Genomic DNA, 26661 nt, shown 5'->3' with positions numbered 1-26661 from the left:
AGACACAGCCAGTTATTTTATTCCTTTTATTTCCCTACTCATATGCTCACTGCTTACTTGTATAATTTCTCTCTTTACAATGACTGAAATTATATTTACCCCAAGTAATTTGACCTACAGGGGATATTCCAAACATGAAAAATAAAATATAGTTTTAACCAAATACTGTTATAATTTATACATTTATTTTTCAAAATAAGAATACATTTTACAATTTCTTCTTTCTACAATATTTCATCTTCCCATGTCATACAATAGCAATGGCAAATCATGCACTACACATGTAGTGATGGTGCCTGGAATTTTCTTTGGACACTGGAAGTGAGCGTGGGAGTAAAATCCACAAAAATGACAATTCCATATTTACATCAAAGGTTTTAGCGTTGATAATTTAACAATGTCGCCGTGGTGTGGTCAGTGCTTTTCCCATCAGGTTTGTTTAGAGGCAAAGTTTGAAACAGGCACAGTGTTTTAGACTAGCAATGACTTTTTTTTTTGTCAGTTTGAATCAGATGAACAGGGGTTAATATGAGCATATATTTGGTATTTAAAAAAAGAAGCAAATGTTAAAGTGCAATAATTTCTGCAAAAGAAAGAAGAAGGAATGTTGCATGTCAACTGTCTGACTTTAGTGCTCCAACCTTCACTCGTGCGCAATATTTAGAGACAAGTTGTCGTTTGTTGGCGTCTCATTTTCCGTTTGTAAAGCATGGGCTCCCTCTAGTGGCATGCGAGAGAATTGCTGCCTTAATCCAGTTCATTTGTATTTCACATTTGAGTAAATACCAAATCAAGGACTGTTGTTTTTATTCCCTATATTTGCGCAATGTTAATATTTAAACTGTGCATAATGCTTTGGTGACTTACTACAAATATTAAACACATACATCTGAAGAATAAAACCTCTGTCTTGTTTTTGAAGACCACTTATATTACGATTATATATATATTTTTTGTTTTTTTTAGGTGGTACTTGATGTAAACGGTTTGAGAACCACTGCTGTTACGAATCAAGTGACGGAAAAGTTCCAATCGCACTCAAAGTGAGAAAACATGTTCTATCAGTAGCCTGAATAGTTAAGGAAGTATACAATGAAAATCTGTGTTTCCATGCAGTACCTGACTCCAAAACGGGAAGACGACTCTAGAAGCTGTATATCGATAAGAAAGACTCTCGAGCGGTCACGATAATATACAGAAGAATACCTCGACTAAAGACCTCTTGCAGCAAATTATTACGCACGCGCCGAGATGATATGCGCATTTCTCGTAGTCACCGTGAATTCAATATCGCCTCAAATCAAACACAAATCGTATAACAGATGACAAGAGTGTTGCCTTTGTGTCACATATTGAATAAATATCTGTGTGATTCCAAATAAGAGGAACAAAAAAACTGTACACGCTACATGCTAGAAAGGAATACAGGCAGCCTCAGCATTTTTCTCACCTTAGAAGATGAGAAAATAAATGATTTGTTGTTGTTGTTGTTGTTGTTCCCCACTGACTAAAAAAATACCTACAATCTAGAATAAGCGTAGAAAAAACTTTACAAGTCATTTACATCCAAGGCCATATTGCGAGGAGTGGCAGGTGAAGAGTTGTGAGTGACAAAGAAGTGAGCATGAGAACGTTTTGTGCAGAAAGCGAAGCTGGGCCGTATTTTTTTTCCACCCTATTGTTCATTTGGCCTCCAAAGTCCAGATGAGTGCAGCATCCGTGTGCAACGTGGGTCGGGGGGGGGGAGAAAAGAGAAAAAAAAGAAAAAAGATTACGCTTAAAGGTTTGTCATTCCGACAAGCCCGCAGAGTCCACACGGTGACGTAATCCTTGAGAGGCGAAAAAGTATTTTCCATTAAATGTGGCAGTTATGATTGCCTCGTCGGTTGGTCATTGCATGAGTCCACACCTGAGCGTGCTTTAAATCCCCGCATACTTGTCATTTGACATTTTGATCCCTTCCATGAAAAAAATAAACAAAATCAAAACAAAATTTAGTGCAAAGTGCAACTATTAGCATAAAAACCATTTGAGCATATATATATATATAGAACAATTGTAACTAGCAACATTTTTCCGCTACGAGAGCCAGATTTCACCACAAGTGTGCAATGAAACCTTATTAGTAAACCGCAGTACTGCACTAGTAACACTACTAGGCCCAACTACAGACATTGAATAAATGCTCAAACGGTTTTTCATACTCTTCACATATTAGCAGTTCATCCACTTTTTTTCAGTCTTGACAGTTTCATTGACGATAATTCACAACAAACAAAAAAGTAAAAACTTTCACTCAACAAGAGAACACTGGAATCAGGTGGATGTTTTTAAAAAATATATTTATTTTTGTAATCTTTAGTTTGCATCATTGACTCCCAACTATTGTGGCAAATGAGCAATTTCTACTGAATTGGTCCAAAAATTTTTATTTACTAAAAATAATAACAGAATGAATGCTCTTATAGTAGGTGGCAGGAGATTCATAAATTATCCATGTAGCTATTTTTTAAGATAATTATTATTTTTTAAGTGATGTGTTAGAAGATTTTTATGCTTTGGCTCAATAAAGGCAATTCTTATAAGAATAATGAATTCCTTCTCATTTTCCACCCCACCTGAAGTCCAGGACCTTGTTTCATTGTAAAAAAACAAACAAAAAGAAAACAAACAAAAAAAGCAATTCATAACTCATTGAGGTACCTCATAAAAAAAAAAGAAGAAAACCCTTCCGGCATAGAAATGTCCCTCAAATGTGTTGACAAAATAATAATAATAATAAGCTGACCAGTGCTTCATACCACGGGTCAGCAGCTTGGTTCAAGAGACGATGGTCCAAACCCCGACACTTCCAGTTGCAGATAAATTTGATCACCTCCGAGTTTAAGGCCTTCAAGGTATATAATTGCCTAGTCCTTCATTTGAAGTCCAAACTTTAAGGATGAGGGGGGTTGCAGGGTGATTAAGTTTCACACGTTCATTCATCCGGCTTTGGGTTCCTCTGACCAAAATACATGGAAGTCACCAGAACCTGAGGAGCACCTGACGCACGCACACGCACGCACACTCACAAATATAATAATATTCTATTATTGTGTCTGATTACTTGTTGATATTCAAGACGATGAGGTCACTGTGTGGCTTTTTTTCTCCCCTGTGCAGACGGTGCCTATTTGACCTCAAGGATGGAGGGGTTCGACTCCATGATGGCCACGATGATTTTGTCAATGTAGTCCTGAAGTCTGTAGTTGATCTCTTCCTGTTTGTGAACGGCCTCCATCAACTGCGAAGCAGATAAAGGAAGGTCAGAATGGAACATTATAGCTGCCATTTTGAACAAAACGGGCTTACCTCAATGTATCTTAAACAAACTATTTGCAGTCTTTAGTGTCTAACAATCATGCAGATGTTTGATCTCGAGGCAACATAATGCTGCACGGCTCTCCGCAGCGAGAACGACTTTTATGACACTTCTCAGACAGTCTAAGTGGCTAAGAGAGTTTATAGATTTTCTACACTTTGAATTGGTCAATAATTAGGGGTGTGCCCAAAAAAATCGATTCTCATTTAGTACGATTCAGAATCGATTTTAAATGTCCCAAAAATCGATGTTATTTAAATTATTTTATACTGTCTTGCCTTTGTCTGTGTGTGCCTTTATTTGGAGCACTGTTCATGTTGTACCCAATTTGGCCACTTAGGAGCAGTGTGGTTCCACGCGGTCAAATAAACTGTTAAGTTGTAGCCACATTAGAGAGTAGAAGGAAAAAGTCAGGATCAAGTTATTCCAATAAAAGTTGTTTTTTTGTAGTGTGGAGCCATTCTTTTAAGTGATAAAAGTGCCGTGAGTAGCGCGCTAATTAGCATTAGCGAGTCAGACTGGAGTAGATCATTACAATTCCTTGCACATCTATAGATTGAAGCAAAAACCATTGTCAATGAAATTATTTTTAATAAAAAAATCGCTCTTAATCGAAAATCGATTCTGAATCAAATCGCAATCCCAAAAATCGGAATCGAATTGAGAGACATTCAAAGATTCCCACCCTATTAATAATACTTAAAAATAAATGATGACGTAGTGACAGACCAATAGTATTGATTTGTGAAAAAATATTAAATTGACAGCGATGATATATCATTATTTTTGTTATTATTATTATCATATTAATTTGTAATTGTATTATTTTTTTTGTAATTTTTAATGGAAAATTTGTCTGGGTAACGGTTAAAAAACAAAAAATATGAACACATTTTGCATCAATCACCTCAGAGCGCGACACAGAGTTGATCTCTGCTGCCAGGGAGTCGGAAAAGGAAGCAGACATCAGGCTCTTTGCTCCCTGGATGCTGAGGTTGATGATCTGGCCGTTCAGCTCATCGTTCTGCTCCTTTAGGCTGCGGTTGTCCTGCAGAGGGAGTGCACACATCTACTGTCAATCACGTCTATCATTAGCCAATGCTAACGCACAATGCAAGTCATAATTTGGCTGAAAGAAAGCAAGAAGCCAGAATCTTGTACCTGTTTGAGTCGTTTGATCTCTTGCTCCAGTTCTGCTTCTCGGGTGCGGGTCTGATACTCCTGCAGTCCGGCGCTGGCTGAGCGGCCCCGCTTGGCTTCCGCCTCCAGTTTGTACAACTGCAGGTGCTCCAGCTGCTTACGCAGGTCCTCAATCAGCTGCAGGAGACACAGAGGAATCCATTATTCACAAAATAGCTCAATGGATCTTATTAAGTAATACTCCACCTCCTGCATGTTCTCCTTCTCCTTTTGGTTCTGATGCCTTTCATGGCTCAGCTTGTCGGCCATCTTCTGCCGGGTCTCCATTTCATCCTGCCACTTGTCGGTCATTGCGTCTACTTCGTCTTCGAGCTTCATCTTCTCCTAAAAAAAAAGAGAAAAAAAATACAATTAATTGGGATGGTTTCTATTAACTGCAGTAGGAATGAGCAGGAGCAATTCCACTGACCTCCTCTAACCTCTCGATGTTTGCTCGTAGACAAGGAACGCAGGACCTCAGCTCGCTGTTCTCCTCATCCAGTTGCTGCAATCTGTGCAGATAAAACAAACATGACTTTTATATCGATACACCAAAAACACCCATATAGCATCCTCATGTCGGCACTGAAACTGGGTTGCAGCTCAGTGCCACATAGTGGCAGTATAGAGCAACCTAACAGTTTCAATTATTGGCTGTAACGTCCTAGACGTTTTGTAGCCACTAAATTGGTGGATGTTTATTATTAGGTCCGGGCTAGGGATGTTGGATACCACATTTTTTTGAGATTGATACCAACTTTTGAGTATTCACCAATATTAATACCAAGTACCAATGCAACTAGTACTTTTGCTACATAAAATGTATCCTCCCAAAATAATAATAATTTATATTAAAGACCTATATGTCTGAATATATTTTCCTTAAAACTGAATTAAATGAATGGCAATTTTCTATTCTTGTAATTTCTGGTTCTCGATTGTAAAACGGCCACAAGAGGGAGCTGTCACGAGTATAATACGTGAAACAAGGTCAGGTATTGGTAATCACACCCCCCCCCCCCCCACCTGACCTGATCTGACCAATATTTATGAGTTGTTTTACACTAAAAGACACATTTCCTGACTCAAAATTTGGTCAAATAGACCCAAGTAGAGGATCGGTCCATTTTTGACCCAATTGTTTTTAGAGTGTAAAAGCCCAGGTATGAACAGCACGGCCTGCCACTGATCTGAACCCGAATGTACCTTGACTGTAGATTTTCCATCTCCATCCCTCTCTCCCTCTCCAGCTTGCTCAGAGCCTCCTTGTGGCGCCGCGTCTCGAGCTGCAGCTGCTCGTCGGCGAGAAGCTCCTGCTCCTTCAGCTGCTCCTCGAAGGCGTTGGCGCGGTGCACCAGCTGTAGGTTCTCCTGCCGCAGGCGCGCGTGCTGCTCCCCCGAAGTTTCCGACTCCTTCTCCAGCTCTGCCACGCGACGCTCGAGTAGTAGCATCTGCCGAGAGTTAAAAGCAAACAATTGGCGGGAACGTCTTTCAACGACACATATGCAGCTTTGTGTGTGACCGCTCACCTTGTCTGTGATGTCATTGTCGGCCAGCTCCAGGATGTCGCGGCTCAGGTCGCTGACCGTGTCCAGTGTTATTGAGCTGTTCTGCAGAAGATGTCTGCATGTGTAGGGGCAAAACATATTTTAACATCACGCTTATGCTAGACTCATTGCAGAATGCATTCAAAAACAAAATTAGGAATTTGATGCTTCTGCTTACTTACCTTGCCACCTTCTTGCTGGACAGCCTTTTGCCAGCACTAGGAGAAAGAACAACAAGAACAAGTGATCAGGAAAAGATGAATATGGAGGATGGAGACATCATCTTTTGCTAAGCCTGTTTGTTATCAGTGCTATCCCTGCTCTGCTAGTGGGGGATCCCCCACTGTGGAGCAAGGGGGGGCTTAATGAATTCTACTACTATTAGTGTCAAAATCATGGCAGCAAAATAGGACAACACAGCAAACTGCTTAGTAGCAGAGTGAATCTAGAAAGTGCTGATCTAGGCTTAGTTTATCCCATCAATTGATAGGGCACGAGTGTGAACATATTTGAAACAGTTCTCATACAGATTTACTGCGATAAATGTGCTCCCTTTTACAACTAAAGGGCAGATCAAATGGGATTTCAGGGCTACCGTAACTCTGCTACTGGCCAGTAATCCTGGATCAGCAAGTCTTTCCTAATCAACAGCTCTTTTGAAAAGCGTCATTCAAAGAGTGACCACGGAACTCAAAATGTGAAGTGAGAGGGAACAAAAGGCAGCGAAAAAGGTATGACTCACCTGTGATATCTGGTATTACTTAAGAGTTACAGTAACAATGGCAAGGCAACAAGCTAACAGAGGTGATAAAGTACACTACTCACATGAGTTAAGGCTATCTGGTGACATTTCAGGATGAATCTAAATGAACTATTTATTGCCTTAAAAGGCGACCGCAACCCAAAAATCTTCTTCACAATAATATGCCGTATGCGTCCCCACTAGTTTAATTAACTTTAATTTATATATTTTTTATTCAACTAGTTTAATTCATTCATTTTAATTAAGCAGCCAAATCCACTCGTATTCATCCATCTCAGGGGGCGGCCATTTTGCCACTTGCCCCGAGCAACTGTGATATAATTTTCATTTGACAGGGAGTGGCAAAATGGCCGCCCCCTAAGATGGATAAAAAAAGGTGGATTCTGCAAATTATTTTTTTTTTTTTGCATGGAACATATTGTAATATATTTTTTAGATTGACTTCCCATTTAAATGAACCCTTTAACATTTTGAATGCACGTAACTTTTCGTGAGTAGTGTAGTTCCCAAAAATGTCATATTGATGCTGTGTGTGCACAAATCTAAACACAACATGCACACATGCTGGGAACATGCGTGACACGTCATCTAACACACCACCGCACCACGGCAAACGGCGCCACAGAGCAGACAAACGTTACCTAGTCATCTCGAGGAAATTGAGGCGGGTGGAGAGGTCCTCCAGGCGACTTATTTGTTTGTGACATTGGCTACAGAAAAAGTCCAGCGCCTCCTCCTTGAGGAAGCTCTGAAAGCAGTCGGGGAGAGGAGCGGGTGCGCTGGAAGAAGAAGGGAAGGAAGAGGGCAAGAGAACGGAAGAGGTGAGTGACAGACAAGCAGGAGGTGCGTCAAGGTGGGAAAAGAGCCACGAGGAACTGCGTTAGGTATGAAGTGTGAGGGTTTCCTTCAGAAGGATGTGGGGATAGTGTCAGGAAACAATCGCAGGAGGATTCCCGGCCTCGTTTTTTTGTTTTTGCTACAAGAAGTCGACTTATGTGTTAAAAACAAAAGAGAATTCAGAGATTTCTTTATAAAAAAGATCCAAGATAACTGCTGGAAACACGCAAGCGGATTGAATACATAGTGTAGTAATTCAACGGGGAAGCCTGTGCACACTCCTCATGGCCATGCTAAAAGCTGATTGTTCATTCAAGGAATGAGTCAGCTCTTCCATTATGCAACCATCTGGCGCAGGTTTGCTTGCTGAAGCACAAACGCTGCGTCAAAAATGAATGCCAGTCAAAGTGTCACTTGATGGCCATCCGCATTGTTGCCCTGAGCCATTTTCATCTCACTGGCAAATTGATGCTCGTGTGAGAGGAAATCGAGGCGAGTTTACAAGTCGTCAAACAAACTCATAACATGAAGATAAATGTGTGTGTGTGTGTGTAGGCTGCCACTGCCGAGAGCATGACGCATTCACACCGAGTGGGTGAAGTCTGTGGGATGCAGTATCATTTTCGCTAAACTGAGCAACATTTTTTGTATGCAATGTCATCTTTTAAGTCAGTTAAGTTTCAGTTCAGAGAAGGACAACAAACCGCTTGTAATTACAGAACTTTATATGTCAGCATGGTTTGAAGTCGCTATACCTCTTTGATCATGTCCGAACGATCAAAATCGAACAATGTCGTCTTTGTATAGAGGACGGAGGATAAATCGTGACTTAAATTAAAAATTGGCGCCTTATGAGATTTCTCATGTCATCTGGCGCAGGATTATTGAGTGTTTGCAAACAAAGTGAAGCAGCATTGTGTTTACATGCTCACTTGAGAGCTTCTCAAATTTAAAGCCAGCCTTGAAATTTCATTATTGATTTTTCATAAATCAATATTTGTTTCTTGTTCTCTCCATCTTTCTTTTATTTTATGTTTTTTGACTTGATAATGTATACGTTTTGTCACAGTTTTGGTTCATCTTTTAATTTATCCTGCTTTAATGTTGAGCTTTTACCTTGATAATCATCTTCTTCTTTTTTTTTTTTATCTACTGATTAATCATGTTTTCCTTTACCTATGTAAAGCACTGTATGTATCAATGGTGCTATTCAAATAAACTTGCCTTGCCTCAAGGCTTTCCACAGTTCTTGTATTAGATAACACAAAAGTTGCATCTAATGCTGCCACTTGTGAGTATATATTATCTTAAACCGTGTCATCCTTGCATAAAGCAATTCTCAAGAATGACTATCACTGCTGCTTGCTTATTTATGTGCCAGTTGGATGCAAATGAAAAACAAAAATAGAATTACAGCAAAGTGTGATTTATTCAGATTTGACCGACCAGAACTTCATACCGAATAAATACAGTGGCTACTTGTACGCTAGTGAAAAAGTAGTGGAGAGGAAACACAGGAAAAAAAGAAAAAGAAGAAAAAAACAGTTCCCTCATTGGCTAGAGATGTGTGTAAATGAATTCCGAGTGTGACAAGAGGAATGAACTATTTATCTTGCCCTTCGCCAGAAAGGGAGAGACGGTGATGGAAAGGACGCCGGCAGATATCTTATCATGTTTTTAACCTCAGAGTCTCTGAGTCAGGGGTGGGAAAACTTTTGTGTTCACATCTCATGGATGAAAATGTGTAAGTTAAATATCTTATTTTAATAATAAAATAAACCACGTTTGTTTTTGTATCTAGTATAATATCTATATAATACATGCATTTACCAAGATGTATTTAACAGTCTGCAACACATCATAGTAACTTCCACTTTACGGAAATACCACAATGATGCCCATATTTCAAAAGGATGTCGTTAATAAATAGAAAGTGTGTACCTGGGAGAGAGCAGAGTGGCGACATCGATCTGCTGAGGGGTCTGTGCCAGAAGACCGTCAACCACGGCATCAGTGCCCTCCTCGGCGCTCTCTAACAGCTCTGAGGTGTTGCTCTCCCCGAAATCTTCAAAATGCTCCTCCTCGCCACCGATGACCGCCACCAGGGAGGGGTTGTGCAGCTCTGAGTTGAGAGAGAACCTTTGGGAGGGGGGCACAAAACAACACAAGACAGTTATAGGTTTGGAAAAGAGTCATACACATGACATCAATAATCAATAGTAGTATGTATAGCAACATCACACAGCAGACAAGACCCAACCCTTCTTAGATTTGGACATTCAGAAGAAAGAGAAGCAATTTTTAAACTGCAACTAATCTGGACAAATTGAGCTAATCTGCTAATTCACATGAATCCTAAAGGCATCTTTGCTTAAAAACAAAAACGCCTTGCCTTCCATCATGATGCATGCACAGTATAGAAGGAATCTTTGTCCAGGTTTGTGACTATAGGTTTCTTAATTGTCCAGCATGTACCAAAGCCCAACATAAAACCAGTGAAAAGAAAAGAAAGCTGGAAAGCAGGCTTTTCCTGTTTTCCGACAGGATACGTTGAGAGCCTCAGCGCACTCAGGATGAGGATGTCCAAATCAGCAGAAAAGTTTGCTCTCTCAGCACGCAACTGCAAGGTCCCATTTTGCTTGTTCACAAGACAAGTGTTGTTTTCATGTTTACAGCAAGACGGCTGGGTTAAAGTTGACAAAAAAAAAACACTTTAAAAACCACACTGCTCTAGAACTGGATAAACAGCAACGCCACCCATTCACAAGCCACTTACCCTTTACTCAGGTTCTTAGTGCATGGCCCCAAATTGAGCTCCCTCACGCAGAGGGTCGGCGAGGAAAGGGAACGCATCGCTAAACGCCCTCCAATTCTCTGGCGTGAAAGCCTCGGAGCAACTGGGGTTAAAACCCCAGCCAACCAGAGTGGAATCCTGAAGTCTTACTGTTTAACTTAAAACAAAACCAAGACTCCAGAGAGCCAAGACTGCCGGGCCTGAAAGGCTAACTAGCAGACTGAATCACTATGAGTGGGTTAATCTGATTTTAGGTTAAGCAACAGCCATCAGACAATCCAGCTGACCGTCCGAGGGAGGGCCAAGTGTGTGTGTGGGGACACAGCACTTGGACAGAGAGAGGTTTGGGGGAGGCTAATCCCGTTACAGTCTTAATCCTTCACCCAGTCCATAGAAGCGTACGCTGCGCTTGTTTTCAGTTGACAGCTACAGCTCGAGTTAGCCATGCTAACGTGGTCGGGTAGCAAAAACTTTAATCAACTTAATGACCCAGCGCTGAGGTAAATTAGTGAATACCTCATTGCCTAAGGCTTTGCACATCAACTAGATGAGGACAGCGCCAGAAATGAATCAACCAAGAATGTATTTTTATTCTAGCAATCAGTTTCTAGTTTGGCAATTGAGGAAAGAAGGATAGGAGGTGACATCAGGACATTGGAACGGTGTTCCTGTCAGCTAGAAGGTGTGAATGGGCAATGGAGAAAATCGGCTTATTCCGGGGAAAAAAAATATGGGAAAACAACTAAAGAGCTTAGCTCAACACTTCCTGGCATTCAAGGCTGGAAGGGGAAGGCCAAACACAGACATCAGTCATCAAGGAGACCAGGCAGATCACAAAGTCAGCACTTGTCATTTGCCCGAAACACTACCAGAAAATGAAAACAACACATTTTGTAATACGATATCCAGAACTCAGCGGGGGAAAACAGGACAAGTTGATTAAAATGCACCTGTCCCTCCAACCCTTCCAAGCCAAACTGATACCAATGAAAACATCTTTTCTGTGGTCAATAGTGTAATCTCAGTCTTTTCCCACAAAAAAGAATGAAAACAGTGGACTTGTTTAACAAAAGTGGAAGGATCTCTGTGGTCAAGGTCTTCCATCTCAAGCTATGTTGGGAAAGTGGTTACATTTCAGCAATCCTGAAAACGTCAACAACATCCCGGCTGTGCATTGCCGTGCGTTTCATTTTGGTGGCTATTCAGGAAAATACAGATGGACCTACAGTGACCGCACAAGAATAGTAAGCTATCCTTCCCATTAATCTGTCCGTCTGCTGACCCAAATAGAACTCAAACAGTTACTTATCCCGCACTGGCACGAACATCACATGATCAGTGTGAAGGGTCAGTGCACTGGCTACTCTAAGCTTGACCTTTGGCTCAGTGATTCCCAGCCAATGAGAGATCATCAAGTGTGCCGCGGGAAACGATCCAAACATTTGTATTTATATACTGCAAATAATGTATTTGTTCATCTATCATCTATATATGCCAGTGAAAGGTAGAACAATGAAATGCTCCTACACTATATAGTAGACGATACAAATAAATAACCTGTGTATCCATCCGTGTGCTTTGGCTCAATAAAGGTTAGGAAACATTGCTTTAACTGAACATTGGTCGCAGTTTCCACAATAGGACACGCTTGTTTAAATCACAGCAGATGGCAAGACATTAGTACATTTCATGTGACTTTAAACCAACCTATTTATGGCCTCTTCGGGGTCATGAAGTGCCGCCTCAATGCCGCTGTCCGCATCCACATCCTCGTGCATCTCAGGGGGTACCAGGGCACCGGTGTCCTCGTCTGTGAAGGTCTCGCATTCGCTGTACGTGCTTTCTGAACCCAGGTAAGCGCTGTCTGTCACCTCATTTTGCTGCAGTCACACAAAAAGTCATGCTTAGCAAAAATGCACTGTGTGCACATAAATTTGATCCGAACATTCGGTTTGCTTTTATTAAAATAGAGAATGACATGGTATGAGCTGAACAGTTTAAAGTTGGAACGGTTTTAAAAGGTAAAAAAAAGAAGAAGTAGAAATTAGAAGAGAAAAACAAATAAAATTGTGGTTTTTGTGGGTATTTTAATGGTGAAAATTTTGAATTTTTGTAAATGGGAATTTTTGGCATGTTGAAAATGGTTTCCAAGGTGACTTTAAAATGCTGAATGTTTTCAATTTCAAATAGGAAAGGTTAAGTGGAATGTGACATTGGGAATAAATATTAAATTTTGGCGGAAATTTTTTGAATTTCGCGAAATATTTAAATTTTTGGAATGACAAAAGTGGTAGCCCTGAATAGTAGGAATGTTTGGAGTGTGTAGAAATGTGTCAAAAAGTGAATAAATATAAAAAAATATATATACATATTAAATTATTAATTAAAACTTTAAATACAATTTTTTAAATTAAAATAAATACAAAAAATTTAAATGTAAATGCAAATTTGGGAAATATTTGGGGAATATTTGGGAAATGGTAACTTTTTGGAAGGCATGCATTTTTGGAGTGCGTCATTGGGAATGAATGGTGAATTTTTGGTTGAAAATTTTGGAATGTTGAGAAAAACGTTTTTAAAATGAGAAAAACTGATGCACACTTGCACAGGTGCCATGAATTTTTGGAACATATCAAAGGTGGAATGGTGAGAATCGGTTGAAAAATGTAGAAAGAGTAGCACGTGAATAAAGTGTGAGGAATAAAATGCAATAATAAAGTTGAAGATTTACATACTTGTTTGACGAACTAACGGTTTATGCAGAATGGCATTAAATTGTGAAGGCTATTTGGACTTCAGTAGCAAACCAAACAAAAAGTACAGATAAAAGAATCTTTTTTGAATCCTCACTCGCACAACTGGGACAGACGGATCCCAGGAAACAACGACCAAAACAAATGACGCACCGTGAACAGACTTCACAGGCAATCTGCTGCTTTTCAAATAGCTTGTAGAAGCAAAACACCTTTAAGCTTTCAACAAAACAAGCTCATTATAAAAAGTAAGAGAGTGGATTTCAAGTGTCTAGACACCCAATTGTGTCCCGGCTGTAAAGTAACAATGAATTCAAGACAGGTGAGTCACAATGGAAAGCGTACCAGGCTGAACGAGGCGTCAGGAGAAGCCGGGCCAAAAGAGCTACCCAACATGTCCAACACCATTCTCCCAGGACATCAGAGTCATAGACAGGAAAGCTGGCCTGCCATTAGAGCATCCTAAAACGCTTCCTTATCCTCCACACTCACGCTGACACAGAGCTGGTTTGAAAAATGGAAAGTACTGTACTGTACACACGTTCAGTTCCGCTGGGTGGTCAGGGGGGTGGAGACCAAAGTCCAAAAGAGTAGCTAGCGTTAGTCAACTGTAACGTTCCGCGCGAACAGCGGCGAGATAAAAAAAAACAAAAAAAAAACACCATGACGACGACGTAATCTTTCAACGCCATCACCATAATTATGACGGGATGGATCTGCAATATCTCAAAGTGCACATCATTAAGGCGTTACATAACCGCCTTTGCCGTGTGCCGGCATTACAGATTAACAACACGTTACTCTTCTGTAGTTCAAGTGGTTTTTGTCAAGCTTTTAACTTCTAGGTGCGATTTGAAATAAAAAATGGAGGGAAATGTGAAGTGAAGGAAAAACTGGGTGGATGGGGTCTTGTGCCTCGGTTGTACAGCTTCACCTTGCTTGTTTTGAAAGCAAACAGAGGCGGAACAGTGCGACCATTGAGGAGGCACCCTTTTGCGAGTGGAAAAACAAGTCCGTGGAGTGGACACAGGTGGGGCGACTACTTCAAAAAGATGCAGACACATATTGCTCACAGCCACCGCTCTAACTGCAAACATGAACAATTATTGGATCAATGTTTGCATTGATTGAGATATTTTCCTTTCTTTTTAGTGGCCATTTGCATTTGTTGGTTTTGATACAGTAGACTTGAATCCCAATTTGGGATGTACTGAAACTTTATCTTGCTTAGAGTTTAAAAGAAAATATTTTGAAAAATAATCTTAATTGTGATTTTTCTCCCCCTCAATATTGTGATTTATTATGCGACTATTGTAAAACTTACAGAAATCTCTAGCTTTAGCTCTAGCTCATTGTAATCTCGATCTTGTTTGGATCTTGCCGATACTAGGCCTTATTTCAAGGTATAAGTACTCGCGACAGAAGCCGATACCCGCCTGTGGCGGTTTTACGATCACTAACTAGAGATTAGAACAGAACATTGCCGTTAATTTCATGCAAATGTAAAGAAATAGCTATATCTGTTATTGTTTTGGGGGGAAATATTATGTATCAAAAATACAAGTGATATTGGTAACTACTCAAGAGCTGAGTACTCGCACTGGTATCGGTCTAAAAAAAAGTGGTAACGAACATCTGTAGTATATTCAAAGCAGCGTGCAATATATATAGGAATGATACTGTATAACTAACATACTAATAGGATTGCAAGTACGATTATTTCAGTAATCGATTAATCTGTCGATTATTTATTTCAATTAATCGATGAATCAGATTTTTTTTAAACAACAGTTTAAATTGCCATCCTTTTTTTCAAAAACAAGACATTATTTCAAATCAACAGTACACAACCATAAATTAATTATGATTCGGTTACTGTTTTGGTCTGCAAAGTGAGAAAAATCAGCAAAAAGTATTGATCATTGTTTTATTTTGGTTCCAAACTAAAATAATCAGTCCGCTTTCATGCATGACTACACAAATCGGAGAATATTTACAGTTGAGGAAATGAAATTCTGAGCATTTAGACAATTTTAAATGAAAAAAGACATCTAACTGATTCATCGATTATCAAAAATAATTCTACATTAATTTGATGATCAATGAGTTGTCGATTAATAATTGCATCTCTTTACTCACGGTCAAAATCATAGCCTTGAATATACTATAACCTGCAGAATTAGACCCACATGTCGACATATTTATATCCAATCTCATGCCTTACCGCAGCATGCTGTATGCTATTTAATTACCTGTTCATGCACTTCTGGGTGGGTAGAAGATGCAATCTACATTTCATTGCCTTGATATATTAGCGTGTAACAAAAATAAAATTGAATCTCATCTACCAAGATTTTACATCTCGTCTGCACCTGCACATCTGAAGCAGAAACCAAGCAGGGCACTGGGTCGCCTTGAGAAGGTTAAAGCTACACTAAGCGTGACACTTCATTGTTCAAAATGCACACACTGGCAAAAAAAACGTTAAAATTTTTGCAGACGCCAGCAACAATATGATGGTTAAATAACCAAATACAGAATGAGGGGGGTGCACAGGAATGTCAGATATGCTAACCACAACTGTAAAAACAGCCCATACTCTCGTTAAACTCTTTCGTGATCCGCCCAATTCAATATTTGTCAAAGTATCGTGTACAGCTCAGCCTGCCAGATGCTACTCAATGTCAGCCAAACCAGGTTGTTCAGTCTGTGGAATATTCTCAGCGTGGTAATGATAGCTCTGTGAGCCGCTCGTTCGGTTGCAGCGGCAAGAGTGAGGGTGCACCAAGAGTTCAGCTCGTCAAACCTCACGCTACCACCGCGACGGGAAGTAGCATCAAAACGGGGCTGCGTTACACGAGCTTTGTGTGCAGCGTCTCACCTCGTCATACTCTTCCGGGCACCCAACAGCTCCGTCGCCTGGACTGTAGTTTGCGCTGTACAGCTGCGGCTCGGGACCTGCAGATAAGCGAGGGAAGACGTGTTTCATGTGTGTAAACATTACATCATTGTGCAAAGGAAGCTCTGCAAACGCATGAGGGTAGTCGTGTGTGCATACAAATAGCCTTCGTGAAGAAAAGAACAAGGAAGGGAAATAGGTGAAGTCACCTCTTACATTATCTTTAAAAATGAGTAGCACATAGATTATTTAAAAAAAATAATAATCCCCTACATATACAGTGCTCAGCGTATATGATTACACCCCCCCTCGACACATTTAAAGATTTTAGTCAATATCTCAATGAACAGAAGGACAATTTCCAAAATTCTGTAGAATATGCGCTTAACTCGCAACATGAAAGTAAGGTTGATAAAAGAATAAATAGATTACAAAATCCTTAATTTAATCAAATTAACTATTGCAAAAAAAATGAATGCATAAATACATCTAGTATTTTCTATGACCTCCATGACTTTTATGGATTGCAACATATCTGCTAGGCCTGGAATTAACAAATCGTTGTTCTTCAATAAATTTGTCACGAAAAACCCCCGACTTTTTTCGTGTGTACTAATTAACAAATCTTGTTTGCAATCAAAGGCCCACACTTGTGGGAGTCATTTGTAGTATAGTATTCCATAGAAAATCTTGATTCCGAAAGGAAACTAAAGTAATTAAGAAAAGTAAATTATAGAAAAAAAAATAATGATTAAATTATTAATAAATAAATAAATAACGTAATTAATAAATTATTATTAAATATAAAAAAAATAAAGTAATAAAGTAACAGGAATTCATGTTTGACAAAAATCAAACTACATCTCTCTCTCACTTGTTTTTTTGGTGAAGTGGACAATCAAATCAGCACATTTTCGAGGCTGCGTCCTTGGAGCGGAAGCTCATTATGTAACATTTATGCTCAAATTTCAGGGTCCAGAGAGCGTCACGTGACAAGGACACGAGCAAAACGCAAAAACAATACAAGTGCTAAACACGAACCTGCATCCGCACAACCCAAGACAAGTGGTGTAACCCGAGATGGACAAAATGGAGTCTCTATTGTCAGCCTAACAAAGATTTGAATGCGCCTTGGTGAAAAAGCAGCAGCCAAGTAGACTCTAGGCTTTTATCAAATAGTCTGCCTGATACTTATACACACTGCACGCCATTTAAGTGCGATGAGACTGCAGACATACCATAGCTACTACAAGGGATGAGACATTTCCATAACCTGCAGGCCACAGCTTTGCTTTTTATTAAAAACAAATACCTGCCCGTTGATAAAAGGTTCAGACACAAGCTGGGATATTGAAAAGCAGGTTTTCCTTCCAGTCATGGATGTTGTGCGCGTAAACAATTAAGAGTAAAGCAGAGAGCTTTCAAAAAGGGTAAGACTAATGAAAAAAGACTAATAGTTAGAGTTAGGGTCTAGTAAATAACGATAACTGGGGAGGGAGGAACCTAAAACGCAAAATAAGTAATCATATTATTATTCCAATGTGCTATTTTGCGGTGGTTGTTGTCAAATAGCACCAACGCAGGCATGACTGAGATTTCTGAAGGTGCATTTACAATCCAGCGGTTTCTCTGGCAACCAAAATAAAGAATAAAAAAAAAAAACAGTGGACAGGAACCAAAGAGAGGGGGAGCGTTCAATTATTTAGGCGAACACGACTCTCTGCCTTCAGTCGAGCTCTGAAACCTCGCCGACGTGGCCCGCGTGTTCGTGCGGCTCAAGCTTTCAAGTGCATCTCTTATTCATGTCTCGGGGTAACCAGACCTATCCAACCCAGAACGCTCTGGAAAAGAGTCTAATGGTATCAATATGGGTGAGAGGATTGAGGAAAAGCAGTGCTTTTATGAATAACAACAACAGTTTCTCTTTTGATTTACTTCAGATGACCTTCACAGACGCGATTAAATTGCCCTAACTTGAAAATCCCACTTCAATGTGTTTCACTTGCCGCCATTGCTGATAGCAGAAATTCCTCGATGGAAGTCTTCAAAGCTGATTACTCCCAGGCCACTGGGATCCAAAAACTTGGTCAGATCTTTCACCTGAAAGGCAGAAACACAGCAGAGCCTTCAGAAACTGAAATCAAATTAATTGGAGGGATGAGAAATATTAGAAATTGTTAGTCACATTATCAATAACAGTACTTATCTTATCTTATTTTTTTATACCTGTGTAGATTACGAGTCATCTAGGTCATGGTTAAGGTTGAATAAAGGCAACTTAATTTGATTTTGTTTTCTTCTCGAAAATATAAAAAAACACTTGGGCAATTATACAATTACGAAATCATGCCCGTCTTGATTTGCAGGCTGAAAAAAATAAAAAATAAACTAACTTGGAAATGTTATGCAAGTTTATTGGTGAAATTCAGATTTTACAAGGATGTTGATAACAAAGTGCAACTGTTTGCATACACTGGATAAAAAAAAATAATAATAAAAAGACATGCATGGTCAATATCTGCAAAACAATGTGATAAGGGTTACGTAAGGGCACCTACATACTGTATATTCCATCAGGCTGTAACCTAGCAACAAGCGCATGCTTCCGGCGCTGCAGCACCTCGGAAGAATAAAAATAACATGAAATTGGAGCAGATCTGCGCTTGGTAAAAAAAAATGTGCAGAAACTCCAGTGTCCATCCCCAATGGCAACTTTGTGGTGGCCTGCCTCCGAGAAGGCTTTTACTGCATCGTAACTGTAGGGCTGACAGCTGCAGCAAACAATCAAAATCGACACACAAATAACAGCCTGCCACAGTGCAGAAAATGAGTGAGTGAGTCTTCTTACACGCTCTTTAAAGACTTCTATTGTGGGTACGAGATGATCTTGTTGTCTATAATTTTGTATCAGTTACTCTTGCAAACAAGCTGATCTGCTCAGCAATGCTGATCTCTGACTCAGGGCGGCTAAGAAGGCCCTCACAGCTCGTATAGCCCAGCAGTCGTCGTGAGCTAAGAGCGAGAGATCGTTGAAGGCTGTTTTTAATTTGGCTGATCTTTTCCATTTCACTTTGGCAAAAAAAAAAAAAAAGAAGTGCTTTGCAGCTATATGCAGAAACACCTCCGCGGGGTGATGTGAGAAAGCAGATGTGTGACTGCAGCGCTAAGACTGAGTATGAAGAGCGTTGCTCTTCTGCAGGCAATACAAAATATTTACCACAGAATAGCATGGTAAGTCTAATCAACAATAGTTGGCTAATGCTGAACAATACAGGAGCTAAAAAGCTGTTATGGCTGTGTTTTTGGGGTGGGTCATGGGGGTCATTGTGTTGCTATGATTTTGATGTTGTTAGTTGCTATGCAGTGACTAAGTCACGTGCGATACTATTAGTAGTCCTTCCTATGCGGTTGCTATGTCACTTATGATGATGATGTGCTAGCCACTCTTAGTTTGTCTAGTCTAGAGGTCTGCAACGCTGCAGCTCTGGAGCCACATGTGGACCTTTAGTCCCTCTCTTGTGGCTCCCTATGTGGATCTCTTAAAAATAATAAATAAATAAAAACTTTGTAGAATTTTTTTTACCTACTTATTTTTAGAAAAATATTTAAACGAATTGATTAAATAAAATGTTTTAAATATAAATATAAATTTAAGAAAATATTCAAAAAAAATGTCAGTCTATGTTGTGTTTTTTTAGAATACCTAAAAATGTCCAAAACATGACGATAAAATGCCTAAAAATGCAGAGGAAAAGCAGAAATTTTGCATAAAATATCCATAAAATTGCACACAAAAAAAGACAGAGAACTGAATAAAAAAGGCAGAAAAGAATATGTTCAAAAAGTAACCATAAAATGTTCCAAACAAAAAATAAGAAATCCCAAAAATGATCATAAAATGTCCACACACTTGCCAAAAATGTCAGAAAATTGATAGCAAAAAAGGCGGAAAAATATCAAAAGTAGCCATAAAATGTCCAAACAAAGGCAGAAAATTACGTTTTTTGGGGTTTTGTTTTTGTAAATAAAGACTCTCCGTTTTCCAACATCTGTGTCTTGTCTGCACTTGGGTCCTAATTATGCACCTCAAGAGACAAAAACACTCAAATGTTCACCTTCATAGATATCATTCTTCTGTCTACCTTATAATATACACAAAAACTGTGTGATCATCATTTGTGACAAGACCTTTAGATCTTGGCCAATAGACCAAGCATACATTAGAAACTGTTGATCTGCTCTTAATAGTATATAAGTACAATATTCTATACTACACTACTACAAAGCCCTGAGAAGCCATGTTAAAGTCAACATTATACAAGGCCTGGACTCAAAGGCATTTTGCGGCTCCTATGGTCGGACGAGCAGAGAGGGCATTGTGGTTTTTCTCGTTCCTCTATTTGTATCTAATCAGTGCCGGGCCACGACTGTCCGCACCCCCACATGCACCACTTTTCAGAAGAATACACATAGTGGAAGAGTTTGGTGGAGATTTTTTACAAAAGTTCCCATCTAAAGCACTGATAAAATGATCAATAGGTTGACAGACATGCTGAGAGACTGGTTTGAGGGCAAAAGAGAGCACAGAGTAGACAGAAGAGGACCTAAAAGGGGGACAATTCAGGCCACTGAACATTCCATTGTGGATTAGAGGGGCAGTGCATAAAAGCAGAAGGGAGGCAGGCTGGCTAAAAGTGGGGTTGGGAGTGTCGACGGACAAGAGAGTTGCTGCCACAATACAGCTTGGTGCAGCTTTTGTGAACAATTGGGGTCAAAACCAGTGAGCGTGGCGGTTACCAAGAGGGCTTTGAAAGCTTTCAGAAACTCTAAATGCGTGCACGTTTGAAGAAACAGTTAGAGTTGTTTTCACAACAGTAGTAACGGCACACAACGGTTTCAGCATTCTGAGAATTTTCTCATAGTTGGAAACTTTCAATGAGTAGTAATGGGAAGTATGGGAAATATGTTATATTTCAAAATTCTTCTTTCCACATTTTCACTCAACTCACTTAAATTCAGGGTATTAGAATATTTAAGTAAATCAATAAAAAAAAATTAAGTGTCATTATAGTATATATATATATCTTGCTTGAAGATTTCTGAAATTACTGGTCAGTAGAAAGAAATCAGAGTACTAAGAGGTTAAAAAGAAGGATAGGATAGAAGATGTGACAAATTTTAGTATAACGAGTGTGATTATTTGACAGGTAAACTGGCGTCCCATTTGACAAGTCAATTAATTAATAGCCATTTGTAGCAAAGCAGAGTCGAGCGCTAAGCAACCAACTACACGGATGGTTCGATTCAAATGTTTAATTAAGGCATATGCTTCTAAATAACAATGTAAATTGTATGGTATACTACAGAATAAATCAAATGCGCTGAACTGTCTGTGTATGTGTCCAGCTAGTCATCTAGCTCTTTAAAATAAAAATAAAACTTAAATTTATACCATTACAGTACATGGACTTACTTTATATAGTCCTACTGGGACTCACGTGTTGTGTGTGTATATATGCCTTTGTATTTGCAAATGACAACTATCACATCCTGGAATAATTCTGGAGAAAACATTTGCATGCTTGCTCCCGAGCCCAAAGTGGATAAGTACGCAAATACTGAACTGTTGTCTTGCAGCCATATTTGCAAAAAAAAGAACCAGGTCAAACAAAAATAGAGTCTGGTTCAAACCATTCACTTCTCTATATGAAGATTTTTTTTATTTTTTATCTTTCTACATGAATCTGCAGCTTTTATTCACAATCATCTCTGCCAGTAACCTTATGGCACTGATTCTGATGTTACATCTAAACTCAATTATCTACTTGGCCTACACTCCTACCAGATTTTTATATCCTACAAGTGCAGCAGAGTGCTTGATAATGTCCCTGTGAGTCCAAAGGCTGCTCTGTGGTTTTCTTAATAGGCTGCTAAAATAACACCGTGTTCACTTCCCACTCTGGACAACTTTGAAATCTCGCTAAATCAGAGCTGATTAGGCATGGAGGTTATTCAAGTGTTTATGTCCATATGGTGTAAACATCAGGCACGCAGACCTTGCTGGACCACTGACTGACCAATACCACTTTGTGATGTGGGCTCACCTAGTAAATGCCACAAAAACAAAAAGAAAGAAGCTAAGACTCCGATCTATTGTAATGTTTATAAATACTGTGACGTTGATGCTAATTTATTTTCTTTCTTTTAGCCTGTCTTTGGTGTTTTCTCATGTTAGCCTTAAGCTAACAGACGTTTATTAAATGAATAACAACAATTACCCAGCAAAAAAATAAAAAATAAAACATAAAAGTCCTGATGAAATGTGGGGGTGAGCTAGAAACTAAACAGAACTATAACAGGCGGAGTCGATAGCCAGTTGACTACATGACAATAGCACGGCTTTGTGCCTCATGTACGCACACTCGCATGGTCAGTCTGTGGCCTGCAACCAAACCACGATGACCGTCTGACTCAGGCAAATACATTTTACTCTTAATCCTTCACAATTCCCTGTGGGGTGATCCATGAATGCCTAATTGGGAGGGATGATGTGGGGCCAGATAAAAAGAATAAAACAGAAGGGGTTAAATGGGATGACAAGAACTCCATTTAGCATTATTTTGGGTAGGTACTGTAATTTTATTTTATTTATTTTTTTGTTACACAAGAACCCTCCATAGCCCAATTTACACATTCAATTAATTAAAAGCACTATGTGAATGTTACATGCTAATCAGGGCAGTGTTCTGTTTGCTTTGGTTACCAGTTAGGCTACATCAGTGAACCCCCCCAGGCTGAAATGTAGAATTAAATATATTTAAAATACAACCCTTGCTATCTCATGTTATTTTTTTAAGAATTAATTCTGGCAATTTTATAATGTGACGGGCGAGAGGCAGTAAATGGTTGAGGGTCATGCGCATGAGGGAGACGTCAGACATTTCACAGGAGATAATCCCTAAAGCAAATACTATGCAAATGAGAAGATGAGCGTTTGTTATTTGACATATGGAGGAATTGCCTGGCCAATGAAACCCTTATGCTCGGCGGGCGTATTTAGATGATAACCCAAATCATCAGGCTGGAACTGCTAGTGAATGCATGAAAAACTAATCCGCTGAATGGTTTTAGTCATGTGACGCTGAGCTTCTTCAGCAAAGGAAACCAGGAGAGGTTGGCAGCAAATATACACAAGTGACACCCTACTGTAGAAGCAATGAGAAATTGACTTGCTCGTGCTTATTTAACAAATAGCAGGCACGCCACTCTCAACGGGATACGGTGTATTGCAATTGCAAGACTGGGCCATCAGTGAGGACTTACCCGATTTAATTCACCTCTCAATATCACCATTATCACATCACAATGATCAAAAATTAAGTTTTTGTTAGTTCAACTTGGCCTTACTCTTACGAACCTGTCAGAAGACTAAAAAAATGTTTTATTGCTAAAGTGGACCATTTTAGGTGAATTTGAAATCTGATTGGTTAATGAAACAGTCCCATTGCCAGCATAGTTTAATTTAAAGGGCGGCGATACATTTGTAAGAACCTGAAACCCTGCTTTAGGTCAACAATAACTTGTTGATGCATGTTGAAACAATACTAAACAAAACATGACTTGTAATCACTGATGACTAATCCTCAAATTAGGCTAATAGCTTAGAATTGTTAAAACCTCATTTACTCACTTGATCATTTTAAACTGCTTTCCAACAATTTGGAGCTTGTTCAACAAGCCCTCTAGGCCAGAGTGACCATTTGATGGATTTTAGTTTAGTGGTTTAGTTTTAAGTGAATGAGTGGCCAGCATTGGAGCCTTCCGCCATTGCAAATGCAAGCTTTAGAAGCTACTTTCTGAAAGCATCTTACCTGATCAGCCCCATAGGCAGCAGCAAACTCCATAAACTCCTCAATGCGAACAAAGCCATCTCCGTCCTGGTCTAAAGCATCGAATACAGTTTTTAGAGGGGAGGCATCTTCCTCTCTTGTGTTCACAGCTGAAACCATTGGCAGTGAGTCATCTCCCACCATGTTAGAGAGGGAAACGGTCTCCACACTTTGCTCAATCGTCCATCCAGTCTTTCCAGTACAACTGCTCAACTCCAGAATATTAAAATCCTGCCGATTGTTAACAGGCGGCGATGGTTCCTCTTCCCTCTGTTCTGTCGTCGCATCATGAGCAGTTTCATCATTTACTCCCTCCTGTGGCTTTAAGTTCCATGTTTCCTCACTGGGCACTCCATCAGGGGTTAAGCAAAAATCTAAAGCCATTTCCTCATTGGCCTGATGCTCGGCCTCGGAGCATATTTGGCTTTCCATCAAATCATTTGACGTACTTTCCACAGAGAAGCTCTCACCGCTGAGATCACCGCGGATGAAGACATCCTCAGCTGGAGAGTCTGTCAGCGATAAAATCACAGGAGGTGAGACACTCTCATCTTGGAGATCTAAAGTCCTGAATACCGTTTGGGCGGCATGTTCAACGTCGCATTCCTGGGTTAGATCCAGCTGTGCACCTGTTGGAATATCGGGATCAAGGGTCAGGCTGCTGTCAAGTTCTGGACCCTCTAAATCCAACAAAGATCCTTGAGTACAAGCCAGTGGTGTGCTGATGTGGTTAAGTGGGAGGCTGTTCTCAGGTAGCCTTTGCGGGGTCAAACTACTGTTTACTGGCAGGGCTGTCACTTGATCTGGGAATAAACCTTTGTCTCCCGTCTCACGTGACAACGTCGTCCTGTTCTCCACCGGAGCCTCCTCATGTGACAGGTCTACCAGTCCTTCACTGGCACCTTGTGACAAAACCGATGACTCTGAAGCGACACAAGTCTGATCATCTGAGAGGACATTTATGGAAATAAGTGAATCTCCTGGGTTTAATTCAGAATTCCACTTGGATTGGGAAGACAGTACTGTTGTGCTACTGTTGATTATTACGTCAGTCTGTCCATTGTCATCCTCAAATGCAAAGTTTTTCCCAACCACATCAGTGAGGTTGGGAGAAAACAGCCACGAGAGCATGAAGTCACTTGTTTCATCAGGTTCCTTGTTTCTTTCTGAGTGAGGCGATGTCTCAGAAGCAGTGCAATGGTGCTCATCGAAAAACAAATCTCCACAGGGATAATCAGAAATGTACAAAAGTTTATCCAACTCTACCGGCGCGTCCTGGTAGACTTTGTCCATTTCATTTTGCTGGGACGTCAGACTGGGGTCGCCAAAATGCAAACCTGTCTGACCACTGTTGTTTTGACACAGGACTCCTCCATTGTCTGAGTCCAGGGTGAGAAATCCAAGAGGAAACGCTTGCTCCGACTCCCACTGCGCATGCCCCAAAGGGCTTGACACCACAGTGAGTTCCATCTATTTTGACTTCAGGTGCTTTATCTCGAAACCGAACTCACATGCCATACTTTAGCTTAGGCTACATACGAGTACAACTTAATATCAACGCATCCTCGTTACGTGTAGAAATGTTTAGCGAGATGTTAGGTTTTATGTAGTTGTCAATGAATATGTTTTTTAACTTTACAGGTCGACAAACACATCCAACAAACGTATTAGCTAATATCAAACTCATTTTTACCTCTAAACCATACTTCAATTTTCAAATCTTTAATCTGGTTTGACTCACTTGGTGCCTTTCGGGCATGGCAGGTCCACCCATGACTTTTCCCATTTCTCGAAGCCTCAGCCCAAACATCGTCAACGTTTAAGTGAAGAATTTAGTAAAACCGACGTGAATAACCCCTCGGCAATCAACCAAAAACGCGAGCTACATCTCGAATTAAACAAGAGTTCTAACAAGTATTTTGTCAACATTAGCTTAGCCGATTAAGTCATCGTATCTCCTCACGAGCAGAAACGATGAGAGCGTGGGGGAAAAAAATAGCAAACCGGTTCAAAGATAGAAACGTAAGTCCACAGTGGCGTTTAAATTCTATTGCTACGGGATTGTCAAACGTTTATCCTGAAAAGAATTGAGGGGGAAAACTAACATTACATTAACTCCTCCTTTCCAGCATCCCACCGCTTGCTTGTCATTGGCTAGCTGTCGGCAAGAGCTAGCCCAAATTAGCCTATTAGCTCGCTACCAGGCCAAACGACTTCCATGTCCTTGGTAAGATTAAAAAATAAAAATAAAAGACTCTGGGTCAATGTTAATTGATCCACGGATGTCGTCGTCGGTGGTATATACCTTTGGCGTTTTTCCCACCCCCCCGACGGAAATCCACCTGTGTCAATGCTCAAAAATAAGGCCAACCCAGACCGTGACGAATCTGCTCATTCCGCCCCAAAAAATCCTTCCGCACAAAATGTCTCCGCGCTCCGATGATTTTTTTATATTTTTTTTAAAGAGAGAGATTAAAAATGGCAAGAATATGTTCCATCGTTTGGCCGCCGATGTTGTCACGTACGAGCTCTCCCTCGCATCAGCATCCCGACCCTCCTCCTCTTCCTCTTCGTCATCCTCCTCCTTCTGTCGCCGCAGACACGCTGACGTTTGACGCAAGCGTACAAAACACTCCGCA

At 40.1% G+C, this 26661-nt stretch overlaps 1 protein-coding gene across 2 annotated transcripts; it reads right to left on the bottom strand.

Moving 5' to 3' along the window:
• Positions 1-12: 12 nt before the first annotated feature.
• On the bottom strand, positions 13-26601 carry rab11fip3 (RAB11 family interacting protein 3 (class II)). Of its 2 annotated transcripts, XM_086064454.1 has the most exons (14): positions 24005-26601; positions 18140-18233; positions 16116-16192; positions 12189-12361; positions 9629-9826; positions 7492-7629; positions 6270-6305; positions 6070-6163; positions 5747-5991; positions 4971-5052; positions 4748-4885; positions 4523-4678; positions 4269-4409; positions 13-3283 (listed from the first exon to the last, which is right to left on the bottom strand). In XM_086064454.1, the coding sequence occupies exons 1-14, from the start codon at positions 25490-25492 to the stop codon at positions 3170-3172; spliced, it is 3174 nt and encodes a 1057-aa protein (XP_085920580.1). In that variant the 5' UTR covers positions 25493-26601; the 3' UTR covers positions 13-3169. The 2 variants fall into 2 exon arrangements, with proteins under 2 accessions (XP_085920580.1, XP_085920581.1); XM_086064455.1 differs by lacking the exon at positions 7492-7629.
• Between the last annotated feature and the right edge of the window lie 60 nt (positions 26602-26661).

The sequence above is a fragment of the Leptonotus elevatus genome, chromosome 20 (assembly GCF_054856555.1).
Source record: "Leptonotus elevatus isolate MCC_2025b chromosome 20, RoL_Lele_1.0, whole genome shotgun sequence".
Classification (NCBI taxonomy): domain Eukaryota; kingdom Metazoa; phylum Chordata; class Actinopteri; order Syngnathiformes; family Syngnathidae; genus Leptonotus; species Leptonotus elevatus.
Note: the sequence above shows the minus strand (reverse complement) of the source record. Positions and strands in the feature narration are given on the sequence as shown.

Bases quoted from the DNA above. Each gene is read 5' to 3' on its own strand.
- rab11fip3 (XM_086064454.1), bottom strand. From the start codon at position 25,492: ATGGAACTCACTGTGGTGTCAAGCCCTTTGGGGCATGCGCAGTGGGAG. The intron at 7,630-9,628 runs GTACACACTTTC...TTCTTCTTCCAG, and splicing joins GCCACTCTGCTCTCTCCCAG to CGCACCCGCTCCTCTCCCCG. The intron at 6,164-6,269 runs GTAAGTAAGCAG...CTACACATGCAG, and splicing joins TCCAGCAAGAAGGTGGCAAG to ACATCTTCTGCAGAACAGCT.